This window comes from Myotis yumanensis, unplaced genomic scaffold (genome assembly GCF_028538775.1).
Source record: "Myotis yumanensis isolate MYYU_CA2020_CCGP unplaced genomic scaffold, mMyoYum1.0.hap1 SCAF_4, whole genome shotgun sequence".
Lineage (NCBI taxonomy): Eukaryota > Metazoa > Chordata > Mammalia > Chiroptera > Vespertilionidae > Myotis > Myotis yumanensis.
Window position 1 is genome coordinate 40695994 of NW_027223755.1, and position 24807 is coordinate 40720800.

The 24807-nt window shown below is 45.5% G+C and overlaps 1 protein-coding gene and 1 pseudogene across 1 annotated transcript; one reads left to right on the top strand and one right to left on the bottom strand.

The window, feature by feature from the left end:
- Positions 1-19643: 19643 nt before the first annotated feature.
- Positions 19644-21092, bottom strand: LOC139008097 (transcription factor AP-2 gamma pseudogene; annotated as a pseudogene).
- A 493-nt stretch (positions 21093-21585) lies between these two features.
- On the top strand, positions 21586-24375 carry S100Z (S100 calcium binding protein Z). Its single transcript, XM_070411707.1, is given in 3 exon segments — positions 21586-21739; positions 21742-21794; positions 24196-24375. Coding segments are annotated over 3 exon segments (387 nt in total).
- The last annotated feature ends 432 nt before the right edge of the window (positions 24376-24807 follow it).

Genomic DNA, 24807 nt, shown 5'->3' on the forward strand with positions numbered 1-24807 from the left:
AGCCACCTGGGATCTCAGAGGGGACTGTCTAGTTCCTATTGGTGACAGATTTTCCTTCAAACCAAAGATTTTTGTAAAATGGAGACTTTGTTCAAAATTTAACTGATTTATCAGAATTTATGGTTTAAAATTACAGAGCAAGGAAGGAAATGATGGTATTTATTCCAATGACAGTTTCTGTTAATTACAACTATACTTTTTAAAAACATTATGGAGAACTTTGTGCCCACACAGAAGTCAACAGAATCATAGAAGGAAGCTTTTGTACCTATCACTCAGTCCCACACCATCAACCCTTGTTCAGTTCCAATCCACCCACCTTCCCATCCTTTTATTCTAAAGCAAATCCCAGAAGTCATACTATTTCACTTGTAAATGTTTCAGCAATTCTAAAAGATAAGGCATTTAAAAATCATACCTTTAAAAAAAGCAATTCTTTAATAACAAATATCCTGACAGTGTTCAAATTTCCACTTATCTCAAATGTCGTAATTGGTTTTTTTAGTTAAAAAAAAATCAGAATCCAAATAAAACTCACACATTGCCATTGGTGAATGATTTTATGTCTCCTAATTTGTGTTTGTTTTTTCTTTTTAAATATATTTTATTGATTTTTTACAGAGAGTAAGGGAGAGGGATAGAGAGTTAGAAACATTAATGAGAGAGAAACATCGATCAGCTGCCTCCTGCACACCCCCTACTGGATATGTGCCCACAACCAAGGTACATGCCCTTGATCGGAATCGAACCTGGAACCCTTGAGTCCGCAGGCTGATGCTCTATCCACTGAACCAAACCGGTTAGGGCTGTTTGTTTTTTCTTGCAATTTATTTGTTGAAGAAACTAGGTTGTTTGTAGATTTTCCTACATATTGGATTTTGCTAATTGCACTCCACTGGCAACTTAAAAACCATTTTAAGGAGGAAACTGGTCTTGCAAGGCGTGTCAGGCCATAAAAATTGAACAATGCACTGCCCTTGGGGGGGGGGGGGGCGGAGAAGGTAGTTATCGGAGAAGGTAGTTATCGCTGGCCCCAGGAAGATCATCTGATATGACCTGGGAACCCCAACACCTGGGGGCCTTCCTGTAAGCCCACAAGGGGGGCGGAACCATATCTGCAAGACAAAGACCCCAGAAGATTATAAAAAGCAAAGCCTCTGTATGTTACTCTGATTTGGAAATTACTTCCGGGAGTCCACTAGTCACTAGTGTTAATAAATGGGTCCCTCCCTTTCTCTAGGAAGTGTGCTTGGTTTTTCTTTGCTCTTCTGTAACAATATTACAGGTATTAAAAGATAACCAAAAACTCTGATGATCACCTGTTCATTTTGCACTTATGGAAAGCAACTAGGAACACTAACATTCTTTTGCTCTGCTATGTGGTGGTTGCCTCACAGTGATCTTAAAAAGAGCTGAAAGAACAGGACCCAGGCCACCTGGATCTGGCTGGCTGTGCCTGGGGACTCCACGCTGACAGGATCTGTCATTAGCCAGCCATGCAGACATTTCCTCATTGCCTCTGCTTCTGCAGATTCATTCTGATGTTTCTAGAATCTCCATCATTTTATCATGTGAAGTTTGGCTCCTCTTAATTTTCATTTTTAGAGGATAAAATATGTTGGTGCTCTTGTCCAGCATCAAGAAGGGTTCAGCAATCTGGAGAAGGCTGTGCGTAGATTAAATAGGAATCCAGAGACGAAGCATAATTTTAAAAGGCATTGGGGGTCAGAGGAGCTTAGCTACAGGAGCTAAGTTCTAAGGTTTTAGGTTCTCAGGTTTAAGGTGTTAAGATCTCCTTGTCTCAGGACCCCATGCTTTTTGTTAACACAATTTGTCCTGAGGCGAGGTGGAGATATACACTTCAAAGGGTCAGGGTTTCCTACAGAGTCCATTGTCAGAATGGGGGACTTAGCCTACGGCTATTCAGGTGTTTGGCCAGTAGGAGGCCATAACATGTAGATTAAGATGCCCTTTTAGCTGTCTGGCAGCCAAGAAATCAATTTAATGTATCCTATTCAGGTTTGGGGAAATGCCTTCAGCCATTCCCAGATGCAGCCCTGCTGTCATGCTGGAATTGGTCTCCGGCAAAAATAGTTATTTTAGAAAGAGATGTTTCAGTCTTCAGCATCTGTCCTAGAGTTCCTTCTTTCAAGATACTGTTATGTGTATTGGACATTTCATGACCTGCATCTGTCCATCCCATTTGAATGGAAGTTCTCAGGCCAAGAGTGATCTGATGGTCCAGGCCTACCCTGTGCTGGCCGCTCTGAGGGAGGATATGAATGGCTGCTGTGTCTTCTTAGGAGTGGCCTTCACTTGTTATCTGGGACAACATGAGCTGTCTAAGTTAAAGCTCCTGAGACATCTAGAGACAACAAGCCACACCTTGAAGGTTCTTCTGGATCCTTTGCCTGGACAGGAACTTGAACCTGAATTTTTCATGGTGAAATCAGACAGGAGGCCAAGATGGTCACAGAAGCCAGCAGAAAATGAACCGTGTAGGGCAAAGGGCTATTAGAACCCTGGGGCTCTGAGCCAACATCACACTGTTGGCACTCTCTCTCTCTTTCTCTCTCCTTTGTGGCCAAGGCAAGGGCACCTTTCAGAGAGGCAACCACCTCTGCCCTGCTGGCCCTCCCCAGCCCCTGCCCTGTGGCCGAGAGCCCTCCCACCTCCAACTTGGACCACTGCACTAGATGTAGGAACAGTCTACCCGCTTTGTTGTTTGTAAACCTTACTGGGGCCTTCTGGGGAGATAAAGAGAATGCTTTTATCTTGGTTTCAGGGTGATAAGCAATCTTCCCTGAGAGCCAGGGCAGTGAGGAGCCCAGGATGGGAACCGCACAGGCCTTAGGAAGGAGCCTTTGTGGCTGTGCGAGTCCAGACTCGGGGCTGGCGGGCACGGTGGTGGTTTTCCGGAGAGAAAGCAGGAGGAGCTGTAACTTATGACTTAGAGCCCATAAATCACTGAGTAAACAGAAAGGTAAGGCTGCAAGTTTCTCAACAAACCGCTTGAGATACACACTCCCAGCAGCGCCCCCTAGTGGTGAAGAGCGAGCGCCCTGAAGCCAGGTGCCCTGGGATCAGATCCTCGCTTCACCACGGAGTGACTTGGGACCTCTGTGTGCCTCGGCTTAATGAGCTGTCAAGCAGGGCTAATCATTCCTCATGAGGTTTTTGAGGATGAAATGGGTGACTCCATTTAAATTGTCTAGAGCGGTGCTTGGCCAGAGTACGTGCTAATTAATGTTGGTTCCTGTGTATGGACAGAGGAAAGCCTACGGTGGCTGGGAGCACTAGGAGAGCTTGTTGGGCTTTCCGGGGAGCCAAGGGGTGTCAGGGGGCTTCCCTGGAGGACTGTGCCTGAGCCGAGTGAACTGAGTGTCCCAGGAGCAGAGTGCTCAGTGGGAGCACGGTGGAGCAGGTGAGGTAGGGGGAGCGCTTCACCGAGCTTAGTTTTCACCCAGAGGTGCTGGGAATCCCCGCGAGGTTAAGGAAGGCGAAGGTCCGCTGTGCTTCCTCGCAGCTGCGGGGGCCCATTTTGAAGGAGGGCGAAGTGGGTGCAGGAGGCAAGTTGGGTCTCTTACAGTAATGAAGGCCAGACGTGGCAAGGGCCTGAACCATTGTGCTTAGGGGTGGAGAGCAGGGAAAGGGAGACTAAGGAGGTAAAGCCAGGCAACCGATTGACAGGAGGAGGGGCCAGGAAGAGCACGGCATTCAGGTTTCTGGTTTATGGCATCGTGAATGGAGGTACTGCTGTGGGAAACAAAGGAAGATTCCCTCTGGACTAGAGGAGTGAGGGGGCAGAGGGGTGAATATGATCAATCTGATGGGACTTGGGGATTTGAGAGGCTGATGAGTTATCTAAGGGGAGATGCCCTGTTCTCCGCTCTGTCCCAGGTAGGATTTAAAGTGATAATATAAGGCCCACCCAGTTTGGCTCAGTGGTTGAGCGTCACCTGTGAACCAGAAGGTCACAGTTAGATTCCCAGTCAGGGCACACGCCATGTTGCCCGGCTCCATCCCCAGTAGGGGGCGTGAAGGAGGCAGCTGATCCATGATTCTCTCTCATCACTGCTGTTTCTGTCTCCCTCTTCCTTCCTCTCTGAAATCAATAAAAATATTTTATTAAATGAAAAATAAAGGGATATATAAGGATGCATAAAATAGTGAGTTATTATAAATTAAATATTAGAGAAAGAAGCAATAAAAACAAGGATGGAATGTAAAATGCTGGAGGGAGGTTAATACAAATCACATGACAGAGAGCAGAAGTCACAGCCGCAGGGTTTAGTTGAGCTCTACTGTTTGAGTTGGCCTGCAGTTTTATGTTTGTTTCTTTGCTTATTTTTGGTTGAGTTGTGTTTTTTTTTCAAGTTGTAGTCTTAAAATCCAGTGTCTCAAAAATTAGGCTTTCTGGCTTTTTCTATAAATGATCGGAAGTTCTGGGAGCTCTGAGCCATATTCTATCTACTCTGGCAACAATTACCTGGCTCTAAAGAGCGTGCACCATGCTTAAGAGGGCATGGGGTCTCCAGTCACAGGCCCCTCAACCTCCAATTGTATTCCCAGCACTGAGGTGGAGTGTCAGTCCCATTTATTATTATGGACTATTTCTCAGAACTTCCATGTCTATCTACTTGTGAATGAAACAAAAATAAGTTGAGATTTTTTTCTTTTCTTTTTTTTTTTTTTTTTAATCTTTATTGTTCAGATTATTACATTTGTTCCTCTTTTTTCCCCCCATAACTCCCCTCCTTCCAGCTCCCACCCCACCCTCCACCCTCACTCCCCACCCACTGAGTTCATCCATAGGTGCATGATTTTTGTCCAGTCTCTTCCCGAATCTCACATTCCCCTTTCCCCCCCAAGAATAGTCAGTCCATTCCCTTTCTATGTCCCTGAGTAATTATAGTCACCAGTTCATTCTGTACATCAGGTTATTTATTCACTTGATTCTTAGATTCATTTGTTGATAGATGCATATTTGTTGTTCATAATTTGTATCTTTACCTTTTTCTTCTTCCTCTTCTTAAAGGATACCTTTCAGCATTTCATATAATACTGGTTTGGCGGTGATGAACTCCTTTAGTTTTTCCTTATCTGTGAAGCTCTTTATCTGACCTTCAATTCTGAATGATAGCTTTGCTGGATAAAGTAATCTTGGTTGTAGGTTCTTGGTATTCAGCACTTTGAATATTTCTTGCCATTCCCTTCTGGCCTGCAAAGTTTCTGTTGAGAAATCAGCTGACAGTCGTATGGGTATTCCCTTGTAGGTAATTGAGCCTCTTTCTCTTGCTGCTTTTAAGATTTTCTCTTTGTCTTTTGCTCTTGGCATTTTAATGATGATGTGTCTTGGCGTGGTCCTCTTTGGATTCCTTTTGTTTGGGGTTCTCTTCGCTTCTTGGACCTGTAAGTCCATTTCTTTCACTAGGTGGGGGAAGTTTTCTGCCATTATTTCTTGAAATAGGTTTTCAATATCTTGCTGTCTCTCATCTTCTGGGACTCCAATGACTCTGATATTAGTCCGCTTAAAGCTGTCCCAGAGGCTCCTTACGCTGTCTTCACACTTTTGGATTCTTTTTTCATTATGCTTTTCCAATTGGGTGTTTTTTGTCGAATCTTTGGTTTGATTCTTGCACTCCTCTGGTCTGCTATTGGGTATAATATTCTTTATTTCAGTCCGTGTATGCTTACTTTCTAATTTCTTTATCGTAGCATCGAGGGTCTCATTAGTTTTCGTGAGGCTCTGCACAAATTTATGGCAAGCCCTCAAAATTGCGATTCTTAGCTCCATATCCTCCATTTCTGTCATGTTTTTTTGTCTCCGCATCTTTTATGCTTTCTTGGTGCACCCCCTTGTGGTCTCTGTGCGCAGTCTTGTTCTAGCGAAGCCTTAATTGTTGTAGTTAACACTAGAGGGATTTGACCACCAGGCCGACTGGCGGTGGAAATCAGCTGTGGGAAAACTTCAGTCCTCAGGGGAGGCGCTAGTCCAGCCCTTGCCTGAGGCAGTCGGCAAATGGTTGTGCGCAGGGTTTGGGCGGGGCGGGCTCAACAGGGCGGGGGGGGGGGGGGGGGGGGGGAGGGAGCAGCTATGGCCGCTCTCAGTCCGTCCCCAGGGGCTCTGCCTCTCTGTCCCAGCAATCGCTGCAAACCTCGGAGGGGCCGTAGCCAGACAGTCCCGCTTCTCCCGTTTGAGTCTGGGTCCCTAGAGACTCGCCCGGATCTGTAGCCCAGAGTCTGAGATTCGCTCCTAATTGAAAACGACAATCGCGCCCTCAGCCGCCAGCCCGCTTTGCGCGCGCACCCTCACCACCGCACCGCTGTACCTTTAAATTTTCCACACTGCGCCTCCGCTGAGCGTCGGAATGCTGTTGTTCTTGCTTCTAGTTGAAGAGACTCTCCTCAGCCAGCCTTCCCGTGGTTCTGGTTGATGTCCGCTCCGACTTTTAGTTGTATTTTTTGAAGTGGTTGTCCACGGCGGCAGTCTCTGGTGTTTTACCTATGCCGCCATCTTCGATTCTCGAGATTTTTTTCTTATTCCCACTCTATTTTGCCTCTCTGCACCAGCTGCCTGGCCACAGAGGCAGGCTGATGCTCACTGCTGACAACTGCTGCCCATTTTGATCGGTCCTGTCTTGTACCTGCTGTGAAGCAGTTTGAACATAGATCTACTGCTGTAAGTGCCCAAGCTTATGACAGGTGGTAAATCATGTAATTGGCCTAGGTCAGTGGTCGGCAAACTGGCCCCTTGAGTGTGGCTCTTCCAAAAAATACCACGTGCGGGGACGCACGTACAGTGTGATTGAAACTTTGTGGCCCATGCGCAGAAGTCGGTATTTTGTGGAAGAGCCACACTCAAGGGGCCAAAGAGCCGCATGTGGCTCACGAGCCGTGATTTGCCGAGCTGCAGTTTGCTGACCACTGGCCTAGGTGATCCTCAGACTTCACCCTGGGCCTTCGAGCAGCCAAGAGCAGGATACAGTATCAGTCAGGCAATTTGTAGTGTCCATAAGATGATTGCTGGAGTCTATGTGGTCAACCTAGGCCAGTGATGGCGAACCTATGACACGCATGTCAGAGGTGACACGCGAACTCATTTTTTTGGTTGATTTTTCTTTGTTAAATGGCATTTAAACATATAAAATAAATATCAAAAATATAAGTCTTTGTTTTACTATGGTTGCAAATATCAAAAAACTTCTATATGTGACACGGCACCAGAGTTAAGTTAGGGTTTTTCAAAATGTTGACACGCCGAGCTCAAAAGGTTCGCCATCACTGATAGGCTATTTCATCTACTGTGATGGTTTTACCTACAAACAATGGTTCCAATAATTCCCATGTCTATTTCCCCAACCCTCACTTGAGACCCCGAGACTCATACCAGTACTGCTTCACTTCCATTCACCTAGACCAGTGGTTGGCAAACTGCGGCTTGCGAGCCACATGCAGCTCTTTGGCCTCTTGAGTGTAGCTCTTCCACAAAATACCGACTTCTGTGAACGGGCCACGAAGTTTCAATCGCACTGTACGTGTGCGCCCGCACGTGGTAGTTTGTGGTATTTTGTGGAAGAGCCACACTCAAGGGGCCAAAGAGCCGCAGTTTGCTGACCATAGACCTAGACTATAGACCCACAACTGTGACATGCCAGTATTGTTCATAGCCCAGTCACTTGCGTCTTACTTTTATACTTATAGCCTCAGGAAGAGAAATTAGCTTTCTGTGGCTTTTATTGTTCTTTCTTTGGACTTGAATTGGTTATGGACAGTGCATATTAAGATGCATTTGTTAGCAAGTATTAGAATAACTAAATAAAAATAGCTTAAGCTTAATAAGGACATGTGTTATACAATATAGAGCAATGGAGAATACCCATATTTAAAGGGCAGGCACTAGAAGGCAGGTTCCTGCAGAGGAAAGAACTCAGAGGAAGATGACTTAGAGAGGTTGGAGGAAAATCAGCACAGCAAGAGGTCAGGGAAACCAAGAGAGGCTGCGGAAGGCAGGACTGGAAGCAGTGCCAAATCAGCCCACTGACATGGGGACTTGCATATGTCAGATGAAATCAGAGCTCCCATACATATTCCCTCAGAGCTGTCATGCTATAGATAAAAATTTCCCTGACTGATCCCATTCTTGTTTTGTTTTTTAAATCCTCACTCGAGGATATTTTTTTCATTAAATTTTTTAGAGAGAATGGAGGGGGAGAGAGAAACATCAATGTGAGAGAGACACATATCAATTGGTTCTGATGGGGGCCAGCGATCAAGCCTGCAACTGAGATATATGCCCTCGACTGGGAATCAAACCAGAGACCCTTCAGCCTGAGGGCTGATGCTCTCACCCCTGAGGGCAACCAGCCTGGGCCCACCCTTGTTTTTAATAACCAAACCTAGAGTATTCCGCAGGAATTTTCTTACCTGAGATTTTTAGAAATAACAAACAAACTAACAAAAAATCGTTTGTAATAAAATTTAACTCCACGAGCTCCTAGGAACTTCTTTCTTAGTTTTTGCCTGCCATCTTCCCAGCCAACTTTTAAAATGGCTTCCTGGAAGTTCTGACCAGAATTTGAAACAATGACACCTTTTGTTTGTGAAAAGATGTATCTGCCAGAACCAATTTCAATTTGTCAGTTATCTTTTGATAGGTCCAAAGGGTGGAGCCTTTCGTGAGGTGATCAAAATGGTGTTCCAGAAGCATGTGAAACCCAAGGGCTACCCGACACAGCTGGGGTCCCCCATCGCTCTCGGCCTTCTGCCGTCTACTCTCCCAGTCCACCCAGGGCACAGACTGGCTCCGGGAGCATCATGCCAGGAGCAAGTGAGGGAAAGGGCTGGTCCAGCCGAGACCCAATGTGTTCATCATCCAAGGACAATGATGAGCAAGGCGGGGGCTAATTTGTGAAGAACACACATTCTTGAGAAGTAGCCTCTGCACTCACTTCACAGCATAAATGGTGTTTATAAATGCGTCAGCTCACATTCCTTTAGAGATGATACACAGGAGACAGTCCTGGTAAGGTGGCAACCTGTGAAGAGAAACGTGGCAATTTGGTGGGTACATAGACTATAAAAAATCTAAGAGATTATGCAACTGTAATCAAATAGTTTGTTTTGGCTGGAGAAAGGCAAATGTTAAGCATATGATGTTCATATAATTAGGAGCCAAATCAAGATAGGAGAAATATATCATTATTACAGAAACTTTGGGATTCAGAGTTGACTAAGATTAAGATATTTGGGCTCTTTTTACCACCATTAATCCATTTCTGAACTGCTGGGGGGAAAGGAGTTAGCATGCTGAAAATGAGCAAACATGCTTTCTGGAACCCAGGTCTTTTGCATTTATATCGTATTAAAGCCCCCTCCCCCCCCCCCCCAAAAAAAGAAAGCAAATAATGCAGGACTTTCATACCTAGGATCCCCCCCCCCCCCCCCCCCCCCCCACACACACACTTGAAAGCTTTAGTTGTATGGAGGCAAACACCACACTCCAGGGAATCTAGTGGTCTAGAAAGGTGCAACACAATAGCCTGTGGGACTTTGGTTAAGTTTGTAACTTAACCCACAACTGGCAAATCCAGTCCATCAAGACCAACTCCCTGTGGAGCGGGGGGCTCTGATGCTTTCTGGACCCTGGGAGGGCTCCCTGGGCATTTGACCAGCTTAGCAGAGTCCGTATTGAATGAGGAGTTAGTCAGGGCTCCTAACTGCGAGCAACGGAAGCTGTCTCTAGCTGCTGAGGCAGGGAAGGCATTCCCTGACATGAACGTGAGTGGCTCACAAAACTCTTGTGAGAGCTGTGAAGAAACAATGCTCACAGCGAATCTTCAGGAAGGGTGTCCAAAGCCACACTACACAACTGGCTGCATGAGAAACTGGTCCCTCTGGGCCACCAAGCCCAGAGGCCATCGTCCACACGACCTTGCGGCCATCGCTCCTGCAGCCAGTGTAGATGCTGTGCCTATACCGGGATCTCTAATCTCATTAGTGGCAGAAATAGCAGGAGAATGGGCCTCACTACAGATCCCACTTCAGAGACAGAACACTTTTAGGAAAGAGGCTAGAATGGAGTCTCTCTCTGGAGACCGGGAGGGCCTACCTGCTCAGCTGCTCACGGTGGGAAGCCGGGAAGGGGCTGGTGGGAAGCTTTTGGAATTCTGGTTGCGCATCATGCAAACAGACTCATAGCAAATATGAGTTTTGGAAATAATCCGAGAAGCTCTGATAAAGCAGATATTGTTCAGGTGACACTAAAGAGTGACAAAGCAAGGCTACTTGGCGATGCTTTCAGAAGCAGAAACAGTGACTGTTGGTTAAACGGTGATTTTTTTTTTAAGCCCTCTGTTATTTCTATGAAGATATTCACAGAGGTCGCTGGCAGAGAAGCCATTGTACCACATTTTCATTCCTGCTTCGTGGAGAACGGCGCTGTAGAAGCAGGAAACAGCGCCCCTGCTGGAAGAGCTGGGCATGTGTGTCCTGAGGCCACACAGGGGAAGTGCATCACTCACATTTTTATCTCTGAGAACTGCTCCTGGGAGGAACATGTTTATTTACATTGTACCATTATTATAGTCATGTAAAAAAAAAATCACCTAAACCTTAACAAATTCTTAATTTTTAAATGATGGATTGTTGCATAAAAGTTTACCCTAAATTTAGCTTGAAATAACATTTCGGACCTTCTAGGCTCTGTAGGACAGGAATTGGGCGCTGTGCAGCTGTGGCTGTGGTGTGGGGTTTCCCAAGATGCAGGTTGTAACACCTGCGGGTGTGACGATGGCTGGAGGATCTGCTTCTAAGGGGCTCGTCACAGGTTAGCAGGCTGGTGCTGGTCGTTGGCCAGAGGCCCAAGTTCTTTGCCACATGGGTCTCTCCCGTGGCTTCTTGGTGTCTCATCACACGGCAGCTGACTTCCCCAAGAGGAAGCAAAGCAGAAGCCACGATGTCTTTTATGTCTTAGTCTCCCAAGTCACACGCAATATCCTCCTGGTAACGCAGGTCAGCTTCGCTCAGTGTAGGAGACGACAGGAAGGTGTGAATGCCGGGAGACCAGGACCTCTGGGGGCTGTTCTGAAGGCTGGCTACCACTGGGATGTGTCTCGGCATCATTGCCGAGAAGGGGCGTGGTTTCAGCTGACAATGGAGGTGTAATTGTTGGATTTGCTAAGAGCTAGTCCTGACAGTAAATGAGCTAAAATGAAGACCTGTGGCAAGGTGGCATGCCACTCGCCCAGATACATTCTACCTGCTTACGTTCATCTAGTTAATGTGACTGGCTAGGGTTCAGGTGGAGATTCACCCACCTCCTTCGGCCCAAGAATAAATCTGGGCAACTAATGAGCGTTAATGTTCTGCTGCTTGGCCGTCAGTATGAGTAACTCAGTTTCACTCTCTATATTCAACTGAAGAATTTGTTCAGCTATTTTCTTCTAGTAACTGATTTCAGGGTTGAACAGCCTCCATGATTAGGAAATATATTTATTCCTTTATTTTGTTTAGGTTATTTTCCATCTGATTTTAGCAGTGACAAAAAGCAAGTGGCAGCTTCCCCTCTCTATGATCCTCCATATACTCAATGCCATTAAGGGATCTCTCTTCCTCCAGGGAAATAATTCCAGTTTCCTTAATGTTTCTCTCATCCCCAGGGATGAGAAGTGTGTGTAAACACTTTTTATTAAGGAAAAAATGTCAACTTATAGAAAATAGAAAAGTGGAATCATCTAATGAACTCCCATGGGCCCAGCACCAGCTTCAACAGTCAGATGACTCACGGCCAGTGGTGTTATCTTCTCTGCCTGCTGTCCACCCTCCCACTCCCCTCCCACCCACCTCCCACACCCTGATTATCCTGAAGCAAATTGCAGAAATCTCGTTTCACCCGGGGAAGTAAATGTTTGACCTGCGAAAGGAAACTTAATATTCAAACGCTTGCCTTTGTAAGTCCTCTTCTTTCTGACTCTCAGCTTTAGTGTGCAGGGAAAGGGAAAGGGAATGTGCCGTTCATTCAGCACAGGAGTCATCATGTAAGGGAAGGAGAAAGGGACTCTCCTTCCTGTACCCTGGAGGCCGGGCATCTGCCTTTCCTGACAGAAATGTGCGACAAATTCTCTCACCCTGTTTTCCCGGACCACAGGGTGAGGAGGAAAGTGTGCAGTCACGGTTCTCTTTAAAGTTCCTGGAGGGGCCTCTGCCCTGCACGATCTGAACTGTTTTCTGGGGGCTGAGAAGCCCGCACACCAGCCCGCTCACACATACAAATGCACACACTGATCCTGAAACTAATTTTGGAATAAAAACAACTCCAAGGAAGGAACTTCAAGGGCACTTAGCCCAAGGCTGTTATAAAAGGAGGTCGAACTGGCACCTATGGTGGTTTATTATTTAATATACAGTGTATTTTTCAGTACTGTTTGGGGCATTGGTCTTTATAATTTTTTGCAGACCTGGGCCAATGCTTGCTACTTAATAGTGTGTGTGTGAAAAAGGCTTTGTACACTGGACAGGGTCCTAGGGAAGTCAGTGAGTATTACAGCCAAATCAACATTTGGGTGGTTCAAATGCTTTTTGTCAATTTTATGACTTTTAAAGCACTTCATTAAAAAAATTTGTTTTAAATATATTTTTATTGATTTCAGAGAGGAAGGAAGAGGGAGAGAGAGATAGAAACATCAATGATGAGAGAGAATCATTGATTGGCTGCCTCCTGCATACCCCCAACTGGGGATTGAGTAATCCAGGCACGTGTCCTTGACGGGAATCGAACCTGGGACCCTTCAGTCCGCAGGCCGATGCCCTATCCACTGAGCCAAACCAGCTAGGGTAAAAAAAAATTTTTTATTAAAAATGTTTAATGTTGACATTATTGCAGGTGCTTCCCCTTTCACCTACTTTCCCCACTTCCCCCTCCCTTGTCCTTCACCCCACTATTGTCCATGTACGTGAGTATGCATATATGTTCTTTAGCTATTCCCTTCACCCTCTTTATCCAGTCACCCTCCCCTCAGGCACCTGTCCATCTATTCCAGTGATGGCGAACCTATGACACGCGTGTCAGAGGTGACACGCGAACTCATTTTTTTGGTTGATTTTTCTTTGTTAAATGGCATTTAAATATATAAAATAAATATAAAAAATATAGGTCTTTGTTTTACTATGGTTGCAAATATCAAAAAATTTCTATATGTGACATGGCACCAGAGTTAAGTTAGGGTTTTTCAAAATGCTGACATGCCAAGCTCAAAAGGTTTGCCATCACTGGGCTATTCTATGCATCCATGCTTCTGGTTCCATTTTGTTCATACTCTGGCCTTTGTCCCAAGGCAGCCGCTTCCGGGGATTGCTGGCAGGCTCAGGCACGTGGGGTGTCTCTGGCCTGAGAAGGGTGGCAGTCCTGTCCCACTTGGTAGGATGGCCTGCTTTTCACGTATATCCTTCCTCTCAGGCTCCGTGGTCAAAGCCCCATTTTCAAACCGCTCTCCTCCTGGCTCCCACCTGTGGATTTGTGCTAGCTTTTTTCTCTCTAAAATAATCCTTACTTTCAAGCTCCCCCAGATCTGATATTTCCATTTCTCTCATTCTTTGCACACTATCTTGGGTAAATTGTATCTCTTAGCCCTCAGGGTTATGATTCATGCCAGAAATTAAAATGTAATAATTAATAGAGTAAGTGAGGTGCTACGGGAACCTTCTGTTCTATAAACAGGCGTGTCCCCCCACCCGCCCTGGGATTTAGTCACCTGTAAATACGTGTCCCACCCTGAAAGAGTCATTTAGGACCTTTTGACGTGATCTTTGTTTCTGAAAAGCTCCTGATGGACAGAGGCTAGGCCTGGCTCACATCACAGATAAGCCCTGCAGAAGGGTCATTCAAACACTCTCAAACATGTTCTGGGAATTAGAGGGCTTCCAGATGCACTCCCACAGCCTGACACTAGGGGGCAGCATGTACAAAGGAAATAGCTCTGCTGTCGCCAGAGGCTATTTTTCCATTGATTTTTAGAGCGTGAAAGGGAGGGGGAGAGACAGAGAGAGAAACATCAATGTGAGAGAGACACTTCCGTTGGTTGGTTGCCTCCCAACCGGTGCCAGAATGGAGCCTGCAGCCGAGGCATGTGCCCTTGACCAGAATCGAGCTCCAGACTCTTCAGTCTGCGGACAGGCTCTATCCACTGAGACAAACCGGCCAGAGCGAAGCCAAGCAGTAACCTAGTGGAGACAACCTTGTTTCTACACCCCAAGAACAAAGGATGTAGAGGCCATATTCTCATCTCTTGAATCAGATTACCACATTATAACTTTTATTGATGTATAATTGACTTATATTCTCTTCAGGTGTACAATATAGTGATTTGATATTTATATACATTACAAAGTGATTACTATAAGTCTTAGTTATCTTCTGTCACCATGCAAAGTTATTACGGCATTATTGACTATATTCTCTATGCTCTTACAACACCCTGTGACTTATTTCTTTTATAACTGGAAGTTTGTGTCTCTTAACATCCTTCAACTTTTTCATCCATCCCCACCCCCACCCTTAGGCAATCACCAAGTTTGTTCTCTGTATCTATGACTCTGTTTCTGCTTTGTTTTGTTGTTTTTTTTAAGTTCCACGTATAAGTGAAATTATATGGAATTTGTCTTTGTCTGACTTATTTCACTTAGCATAATACTCTCCATGTCCATCCATATTGTTACAAATGGCAAGATTTAATTCCTTTTTATGGTTGAGTAATATTCCATTTTAAATGTATATAAATATCACATCTTATTTATCTATTCGTGAATCAATGGACACTTAGGCTGCTTCCATATCTTGACTATTATAAATAATGCAGTGAACATAGGGATGCATATGTATACAACATTACAATGTTAAATATCTATTCTATCAAGAGGTTTGCCTGCCAACTGAATTCTTCAAATAAATTAATTTATGGTTGAATTTGACTTAAATATAATACTGCTGCCCGGCTGGTGTGGCTCCGCAGGTGAGCATCGACCTAGGAGTCAAGAGGTCACTGGTTTGATTCCTGGTCAGGGCACATGACCAGGTTGTGGGCTTGATCCCAGTGGGGTCTGTGAAGGAGGCAGCCAATCGATGACTTGCTCTCTCATAGATGTTTTTTTAAAAAATAAATCTTTATTGTTCAGATTATTACAGTTGTTCCTCTTTTTCCCCCCCATAGCTCCCCTCCACCCAGTTCCCACCCCACCCTCTGCCCTTACCCCCCTCCCCCACTGTCCTAATCCATAGGTGTGCAATTTTTGTCCAGTCTCTTCCCACACCCCCCACACCTCTTCCCCCCACCCAGAGACTTGTCAGTCCACTCCCTTTCTATGCCCTGATTCTATTATATTCACCAGTTTACTCTGTTCATCAGATTTTTTATTCACTTGATTTTTAGATTCACTTGTTGATGGATATGTACTTGTTGTTCATAATTTTTATCTTTACCTTTTTCTTCTTCCTCTTCTTAAAGAATACCTTTTAGCATTTCATATAATACTGGTTTGGTGGTGATGAACTCCTTTAGCTTTTTCTTATCAGTGAGTGAAGCTCTTTATCTGACCTTCAATTCTGAATGATAGCTTTGCTGGATAAAGTAATCTGGGTTGTAGGTTCTTGCTATTCAACACTTTGAATATTTCTTGCCACTCCCTTCTGTCCTGCATAGTTTCTGTTGAGAAATCAACTGACAATTGTATGGGTACTCCCTTGTAGGTAACTGACTTTCTTTCTCTTGCTGCTTTTAAGATTCTCTCTTTGTCTTTTGCCCTTGGCATTTTAATTATGATGTGTCTTGGTGTGGTCCTCTTTGGATTCCTTTTGTTTGGGGTTCTATGTGCTTCCTGGACTTGGAAGTCTATTTCTTTCACCAGGTAGGGGACGTTTTCTGTCATTATTCCTTCAAATAGGTTTTCAATATCTTGCCCTCTCTCTTCTTCTGGCACCCCTATAATTCGGATGTTGGGACGCTTGAAGTTGTCCCAGAGGCTCCTTACACTATCTTGATATTTTTGGATTCTTTTTGCTTTTTCTTTTCTGGTTAGGTGTTTTTTACTTCTTTGTATTTCAAGTCTTTGACTTGATTCTTGGGATCCTCTTGTCTGCTGTTGGATCTCTGTATATTATTCTTTATTTCAGTCAGTGTATGCTTAATTTCTAGTTGGTCCTTTTTCATATCCTCGAGGGTCTCACTAAATTTATCAGCGGTTTCTAGAAAATTCTTGAAAAACCTTATAACCATGGTTTTGAACTCTATATCCAGTAGTTTGCTTTCCTCCATTTCTGTCATCTGTGATCTGTTTCTTTGTCTCTGCATTTTTTATGCTTCCCTGTGTTGATAAAGTGGCTTTCTGTGCTAGGTGTCCTATAGGGCCCAGTGGCTCAGCCTCCCCAATTACCTGGGGTGGACACTCTTGGTGCACCCCTTTGTGGGCTGTGTGCACAGTCTTGTTGTAGTTAAGCCTTGATTGTTGTAGGTATCACTGGGAGGAATTGACCTCCAGGCCAATTGTCTGTGAGAATCGGCTGTGTCTACAGTGGGAGAACTTCTGTGCTGAAGACACCCTTATGGGGCAAGACTTGCTTCAGTGAGGCTTTGGTGCTCACTGAGTCTGCCCCCTGAGTGTGTCCCTTATGGATCTGAGGAGTTGTAATCTGGATGGTCCCAATCTGACCACTGGGTACACTGGCTCTTGGATCTCTAAGGAGGTGCTAATTTAGCCTCTGCCTGAGGCTACCCAGCAGGAGCTACGGAGAGATCTGCAGGTTCCTCTTCCTTGTTTGGGTTTTGGAGGTGCTCAGATGAGGCCCAGCTGTGAGGCAATGCAAGCTGCTGTGGGGCCTTGGGCCTTCTTTTGGAAGTTCTGGGTCTTTCTGACCCAGCTGCAGTTTGTTAGGTAATTTTCCATCTCAAAGGGCCAGCCCATTCATATGCAAAAGCCTCTGCACACAGCTTGGGTGGGGCAGGGTCTCAGGGAATCAACAGGAGGAACAAATAGCTATGGCTGATCCTCAGTCCTACCCTAAGAGGCCCCGTGTCTCAGTGTCCCAGTAATCGCTGCAAGCACCTCTGAGAGAAAGCTGCCCTCGAGTTCCGCCCACTGCCAGACAGTCCAGTTTCTCCCCGTATGAGTCTGGGTCCCCAGAGACTCGCCTGGAACTGGAATCAGGGCCGTTGGGAACTTGTGCCTCTCTCCCAATTGCGAAAGACACCGGCGTCCTCCGTTGCCAGCCCCTTTCTGCACACGTGTACCTCTGCACATTTGAACTGAGTCTTTTTTATATTTTTTATTTTATTGGGGTGACTGATTCTTAAGGAGTAAATTAGCATTTCAGGTAGTGGGCCCAAAACAAAGGCAGAAAAATGAGAGAACCCAACATTTTAGTCAGCTTTTGGGCATGGTCAGACCTTTGAATGCCTAGGAGTGTGGATGTTGATTTGTGTTTTACACAAACTACTCTCACCTTAGCTGATTTGGCTCAGAAGATAGAGTGTTGGCCTCCGAACTAAAGGGTCCAGGGTTCTATTCTGGTCCAGGGCACATGCCTGGGTTGTGGGCTCAATCCCCAGTTGGGGGCTTGCAGGAGACAGCCAATCAATGATTCTCTCTCATCATTGATGTTTCTATCTCTCTCTCCCCCTCTCCCTCCCTCTCTGAAATCAATAAAAATATATTTAAAAAATATATAAAGTAAAGGTAATTGGTATTCAAACTACTCTGACAGTGGAATGGAGACCAGAATGTAGGGAATAGACAGAAAGCAGAGAGCAGATATAGGGAGCGAAATTTATGAAGTCCTGAAGGTGGTAAAGAATAGAGAAAAATGGATGAGTTCAACTGATAGGACAGGCACAGTGGTCCATGTCTGGCTTTGGTTTTTTTAGTGACATTTTTTCTTTAAGTTTCTCTCACTTGGAAATCCATGCTCCCCACCTCACATCTTCCTTCCCGCCCCTGAGCCCGTGGATTCTTGCATAAACAGCTGCTCTGAGCTTTATTCTATTTCAATTTTTTGACTAAGCAATACATTTCTATAACTGAAAAAGTTAAAATCAGTTGAAAGGGTGTAAATGAGGACTCCCAACCACTCAGTCCCACCCTCTTTCCCCCTTGCCCCTTAGAGCTACCGCTTTTATTACTTTCTTATGGATCCTTTCAGTGACTCCTTGTTCAAATGCCAAGTACATACACATATACTTATTACTTTTATTTCCTTCAGACACAGCCAGGGTCCTGCTTTGTACCTTTCTAAATCGGCCCAGAGAGCTTCCTCATTCTTCTTTATAGCTGCACAACTGCCCATTGGTTTAGCTTAATTAGTCTGCTCTGAGTTTATTCCCTGGACCTTGCTATTGGCTTTGCTGAGCAGCCTCCAGGTTTACCTGATAAACCAGTGTATTTTCTTTTTTTTTCTATAGAGAATACTTTTTATTGTACAGGTATCATATACACAATTTAATGTGTGAACATTTACAGGCATAGAGTTCAATTCCAAATCTCCATGGCACCCCATACACTGCACCGCGCACTCCTGCTTGGGATTAGCCCAGCAGGAATGAGACACAAAGTTATTGTTTGTGAACAGAGAGCTTCAATTAAATAGAACAGAGCCCAGGATCCTAATTCGTAATACCCTGTGTACATATTAATAAAACCTAAAGATGTGCTTTAGATGACCCCATCACCTTTAAAAGTTATTAAAATGGAATCCCATTTCTCAAAAAGTCACTAAGAAGTGCACCCGTATTTACAGACCCGATTAAATTATGCATAAATAAAATCTGTACACGAGACACATTGTTTCTCAAAATAACAGCGCCTCCTCTGGGACCTGGGGGGTGACAGGCAGCAAAAAACGCTTCATGCCTACCCTTTTCAAGTTTACTCGAATCACCAAGATGTGAAATAAATATGCAAATAAAGCTTCAGTACCTTAAAGGAACATGTCATTTCAAAGAATCTCCCATTTGTAGAGTTAATTTTCAGTTAAAAAACAAACAACATAAAATCAGCAGGCTTTGTTTCTACGTGTTTTATAAAACCCAAAAGCCCCTTTTGAACAAGGGGATTTTTAAGTGTGTTCAATACCACCTATTAATTAGTTGCTAAGCGGAGTCTGCCTCCTACTGAACGCAGGATTTGATATCTGAAGATGCTAGATAAACACTTTTTTCTAAAGATAAATATTTAGTGGGCAGGGAGCCAGCAATGACTTTCACACTGAGTTATTGATTTGAATCACATAGATATGACATTTCAACAGCTAAGCATGTGGAGGTTTTGTTAGCCCAGGGGATGGATTTAAAAGGTTTGAAAACTTGTAGCACCACTTTCAGAGACAGAAGAATGGGGTTCAAAATAAAACATAAGCTTAATGAATAGAGAACCAGTACTTGTCACCTTCTGATCACTTGTCCAGAGTTAAGGAGACGCTTCAGCGCCAGAGAAATACTAAGGACTCCCAGAGGGCAGGTCCAACTCCGGGGGTGGGGGGGTGGGGGGCAACAGGCCTTTCAATGGGAAGGCAAGTACAAGCTCAGCTTCTCCCCCAGGCCGAGGAGCTTCCCCATCTGTGCCGGTGAGAGTGGTTGGAGAGTCCCTTTGTTTCACCTGTTTCATTTTCGATGCTTCTCCATCTTCTCCGAGGTCTTGCTGGAATCGGCTGGGCTCCGGTCCCCGGGATTCATGGAGGATTTCTCTATGATGACCAAAGCCTCTTTTATGTAGTTCTGCATCGCAGACACGGCGGCACAGATGGCCTGGCTGCCAAACCCGTGGGTCACCAGGCTGAAGCGAGACAGGTAGTTCTGAATGACCGTCCCTAGGACCGGGGCCGGCCGGTTGTTCCTGATGGGTGTTCGGTCTTGGTGGAGAAGGTCCGTGAATTCTTGACACACTTGCTGTGCGGCCAGCAGCATGTTCTTCCTCGTTGCCATCTCATTCCGTCCTCCAAGATGAGGTCTGGTTAAGTACTCGGCCACCGATTTACTAGGAAACTCGGCTTCACAGACATACCCAAAGTCCCGAGCCAACTGAACTGCCTCCCCTTCTACTAAGGAAGTCAGGAGGGTGACGCGTGCAGCCTTCCGTCTGCCGGCTGGAAGGTTCAGCCCCATCTTGTCCAGCTCCTCCCGCAAGGACCGGCATGCATCTTTAGACTTGGGTCTTCTGAGAACACCTTTCAGTAATGAGGCATTTAAGCACTCAGGCGGGGACAATCGCCTCTGGACTTCGGCAACTGTCACTATGTATTTCGACTTGGGTCTCAGGAGGGACAATCTTCCGCAGACGGAGAAGACCTTACTGGGGTTCATCACAGCCCCCACCAGCTCCTTCTGACAGGGGAGACTCAAGGGATCGTTGGTCATTGAAATGGGATCGTTGCGAATCACAGTCTGATCATGCAGAAGCAGGTGCTGCTCATCCACGATCTGCCCCTCGTCCACCTGTTGCCCCATGCCATGAAGGCCCAGGTTCTCCGCCAGCCCCGCTGCGTCCAGGGCGTGCACGGGGGGCAGCAGCAGGTCCGAGCGGCGGAAGCCATCCCTGCGGGCGCTCAGAGCGCCGCCGTCCAGCCCGGAGAGATGGGGTTGCAGGCCGGCCGGGCGCCCGTGGTGCGAGGGCAAGCCAGCAGCCTCCTGGCTCTGGCGGCCGGGCCAGGCCTGCGGCTGACTGCCGGCGGGTGCCGGCTGGTGCAGGGGGTTGATGGCAGCGTACGCTTCTCCCAGATGCCAGTAGGGGTCTGCCCACTGGGAATAAGTCAGCGGCTGGTAGGGAGGTGGAAAGTAGGGTGGTGGCGGGTACTGGGGGACTCCGGTAAGGGAGAGGGGCGGCGCGGGGCTGTAGAGATGTTGTTGCCCGGCCGAGGAGAGGTGGGGGAGGCGCTGGTTCCCACTGCTGCTCCCGTCCTGGCGATCCTGGGGAGGCGCGCCTTCGAAGCCTGGCGGCGAACCCGAACCCCCGGGCGCTCCGCCGTCCGAGGCTCTCCAAAGCGCCAAGTTCGAGTCGCAGGCCCCGGAGGAAGGCACTCGGTGCAGGCCGCTGTCGCTCTCCAGCCCACTCATGTTCGCGTCGCCCAGCAAAAAAAGCAAACCAGTGTATTTTCTTCGCTCCTCTGTTTTTAGAGTTTTTCCCCCCTCATCAACTTCCTAGCAACTGACTGTATTTCTACGCCCTGTAGTGAGGGATCACTGAAGGCTTCCTCTCCTCCTCCTGCCTTCTCAGCTAATGCACACAGTGGGCGCCAACCCCTCCTTATGACCCTCAGGGCAGCAGCTCACACCTGTTCCTTCGGGTGATTGAAAACAGGCTCCCAGGCTCTTCCTTTGGAATCTCTCGTCTCAGGTGGTTTTCATCTTCCTGGGAACAGGTGTGCTGAGGTGGAAACCTCGGTTATAAATGCACATAATTTAATTGTAAACACCTGTTGACAGAGCTGCGCCTTGGCGGAACCAGTAAGAAGTTAGGTGTTTTCTTCCTCTTTTTGTTTATTTTTAGCCTGTGTTTTAATATTTGTTGTCTGATTTCTAACTTACGAGCACAGGCTCTTCTGTGTTAATGAACGTGTCGGTGTTTCCCCGCCTGAGTTTGGTGGCCTGCCCCGGCAGGGTCAGCGCTGCTGCCAACAAGCCCACCCGGCTGGCCAGGGCCATGGACACCATGATTAGAATCTTCCAGTGCTACTCCTGCCAGGAAGGGGACCGATTCAAGGTCAACAAGGCAGGATGAAGATGCTCCCGCAGAGAGAGCTCACGGACGCCCTCCCCGTGTGCCCCAGCTTCCCTGCCCCTGCGGTCCAGGCGGGCGAGGTGCACACCCAGGACAGCCTCTGTGCACATCGTCCCCTGTGACTGCCACAGACACAGCGTAATTTATTTGGAGATTGGAAACACAGGGGCGCAAACACGAGAACCTTTGTTTTCTGTGCACGTCGTCCGTGTGTGGCCTTTCCTGTATCAACTGTGGGTTTCCAAGTATTGTAAATTCTATGTGAGGCTCTCATCAATTCTCAACACCCTGGTGCAGCAGAGATGTAGCTACTTATAGAACTAGTAACTATAACTATAGTTACAGCTAGTTACAGTAGTTATACCTGGAGCTTTGTCCAGGTGTCTGTAAATGGATGTTGTTTTTTGGGCCAGAAATGAAGCCTGGGGTGCTTTATGTTATGGCAGCAAAGTTTCTAATGAATGGCAAATACTCGGAAAGCTTTGTCAGCCAAGCACAGCTGATAGGGATTGATGGAAAGGGTGTGTCTGGCCAGTAACCAGCTGGGTAGCAAACTGATTCACATCTCAAGACAGCCAGGAGTTAGTGTAATAAATCTACACATGAAACCTTACAGTGCAGTGTTCGGGGCCTCCTCGAGGTTTAAAACACGTCACTCTGATGTTTATGGAGCTGCCTCAAATGGGCTTGAGCAGGATCTACTGCCCTTGCATGATGCTATTCTGTACAAACCCTGCATTAAGACTACAGTGACTGTACTTACAACAGTCTTCTTCCCACTCTCTATGGGAAAAACTTAAGTAAAAAAATTTTAACAGTAATTTTTTAGGAACTTATTTTTGGATTCCAAATAACAATTTTATTTTTATTACATTGATAGAGCAAATGGTAATTTATGTATTTTTTCTAGAACTTTTTTTTATTGAGGTATATTTGATATATAACATTATATTAGTTTTAGGTATACAACATAATGATTCAATATTTGTCTATATTGTCAAATGATCACCACAATAAGTCTAGTTACCATCTGCCACCATACATAGTTACAAACATTTTTTCCTTATTATGAGAACTTTTCAGATCTTTTGCTCTCTTAGCAACTCTCAAATATGCAACACAGTATTGTTAACTATAGTCACATGCTGTATATTAATATTGCAATTCTTCACAATACCTTTTTAGTGATTTTAGAATTCCCCAGGAATTTTTTTTTCTTCAAATTCAGTTTGGCTACTGTATTGTCTAACATTTAGAATAAAAGGCTCAGTTGGTCAGACTCGCACTTTGATTTATTCAAGTGAAATTTATAATTGCTTTTGATCAAGTTGATTTAGATCAATTTAAGTTTCCAACCACTTAACGGTTGGCAGCAAACGAGAGGGCAATGGGAAATCCCGGAAGAAATGAGCTACTTCTAGAACCTCATCCGCCACTAATCAGAGGAAGGGTGGGTGCCTCACAGTCCTACCCACTCCGGGCCCTGCTCTCTGTGGGCTCCGAGCTTTACTCTCCACCCATAACTGCAGTCATTCTGTAAGTTCTGCCGTGTATGGTGCCTCTTTCTTGGTCAGGCGTTGTGCTCAGTAAGGCTGCCAGATAAACTAGTGTATGTCCCATGCAATCTACTAAAGAAAAGTATTCATTGTTCATCAGAAGTTCATATTTAACTAAGTGTCCCGTATATTTGTTAAATATAGCAAATCTGATGCTAAGCACATTTAAAAGTATGTTGACATATCCCTCAAATTTGTAGGGAGATTTAATTCTCCCCATTTACATATATGAAATATTAAAAATGTTAAGGGATTTGCTTAGAGTCCCATTGTTGGTGACTGGTAGAGCCGCTCACACTATCTCTTTTTGGCTGCAAAACCTTTTTTTTAAAAAAAATATATTTTATTGATTTTTTACAGAGAGAAAGGGAGAGAGATAGAGAGTTAGAAACATCAATGAGAGAGAAACATCGATCAGCCGCCTCCTGCACATCTCCTATTGGGGATGTGCCCGCAACCAAGGTACATGCCCTTGACCGGAATCGAACCTGGGGCCTTTCAGGCCACAGGCCGACGCTCTATCCACTGAGCCAAACTGGCTTCGGCTGCAAAACCTTCTTTCCCTGCTCCCTGCCTGCCTCCCCGAGTCCTGGTCCTTGACCTGTGATGTCGTGTAGTGAGTGCATTTTCAGCATCAGCCGCTCGCTCTGGCTCATGATGAGCTGCTGTTTGATCTCCTGAGTGTTTAGGTCTGAGCCAGAAGTAGGTGGCCCTGGGGCAAAGTGCTAGACTCATTTAGAATCTGCGCCTTGTTCAAACCTTCCTGCAAATAGCCCTTTGGAAACTGTCCTTAGGTGCTAAAAATGAAAATAAAAAATGTAATATAGAGAAAAGGAAGATGCGATTTCACTTGTCATTATGAATCTCAAAGCCTGGGAGCTAGACATTTTCTTTATCCTTTTTGTGCCAAAAGGACCCTCAGTTGATTGATAAGCTAATGCAAGACCTGGACTCCAATAGGGACAACGGAGTGGATTTTAATGAATTTGTGGTCAGGGTGGGCGCCCTGACACTTGCTTGTAATGATTACTTTGTAGAACAATCGAAGAAGAAAGGAAAGTAGAGATAAGTAGCAAGCTAATCTAAAGGCAGAAATATATCCAAAGTTAATTACTTATTATTCATTTATCTCCTTCAAAGTTATAGATACTGTAACGCAGCTGTTCTCAACCTGTGGGTCGAGACCCCTTTGGGGGTCGAGCGACCCTTTCACAGGGGTCGCCTAAGACCATCGGAAAACACATATATAATTACATATTGTTTTTGTGATTAATCACTATGCTTTAATTATGTTCAGTTTGTAACAATGAAAATACATCCCGCATATCAGATATTTACATTACGATTCATAACAGTAGCAAAATTACAGTTATGAAGTAGCAACAAAAATAATTTTATGGTTGGGGGTCACCACAACATGAGGAACTGTATTAAAGGGTCGAGGCATTAGGAAGGTTGAGAACCACTGCTGTAATGCCATTTATAGATAGAATAT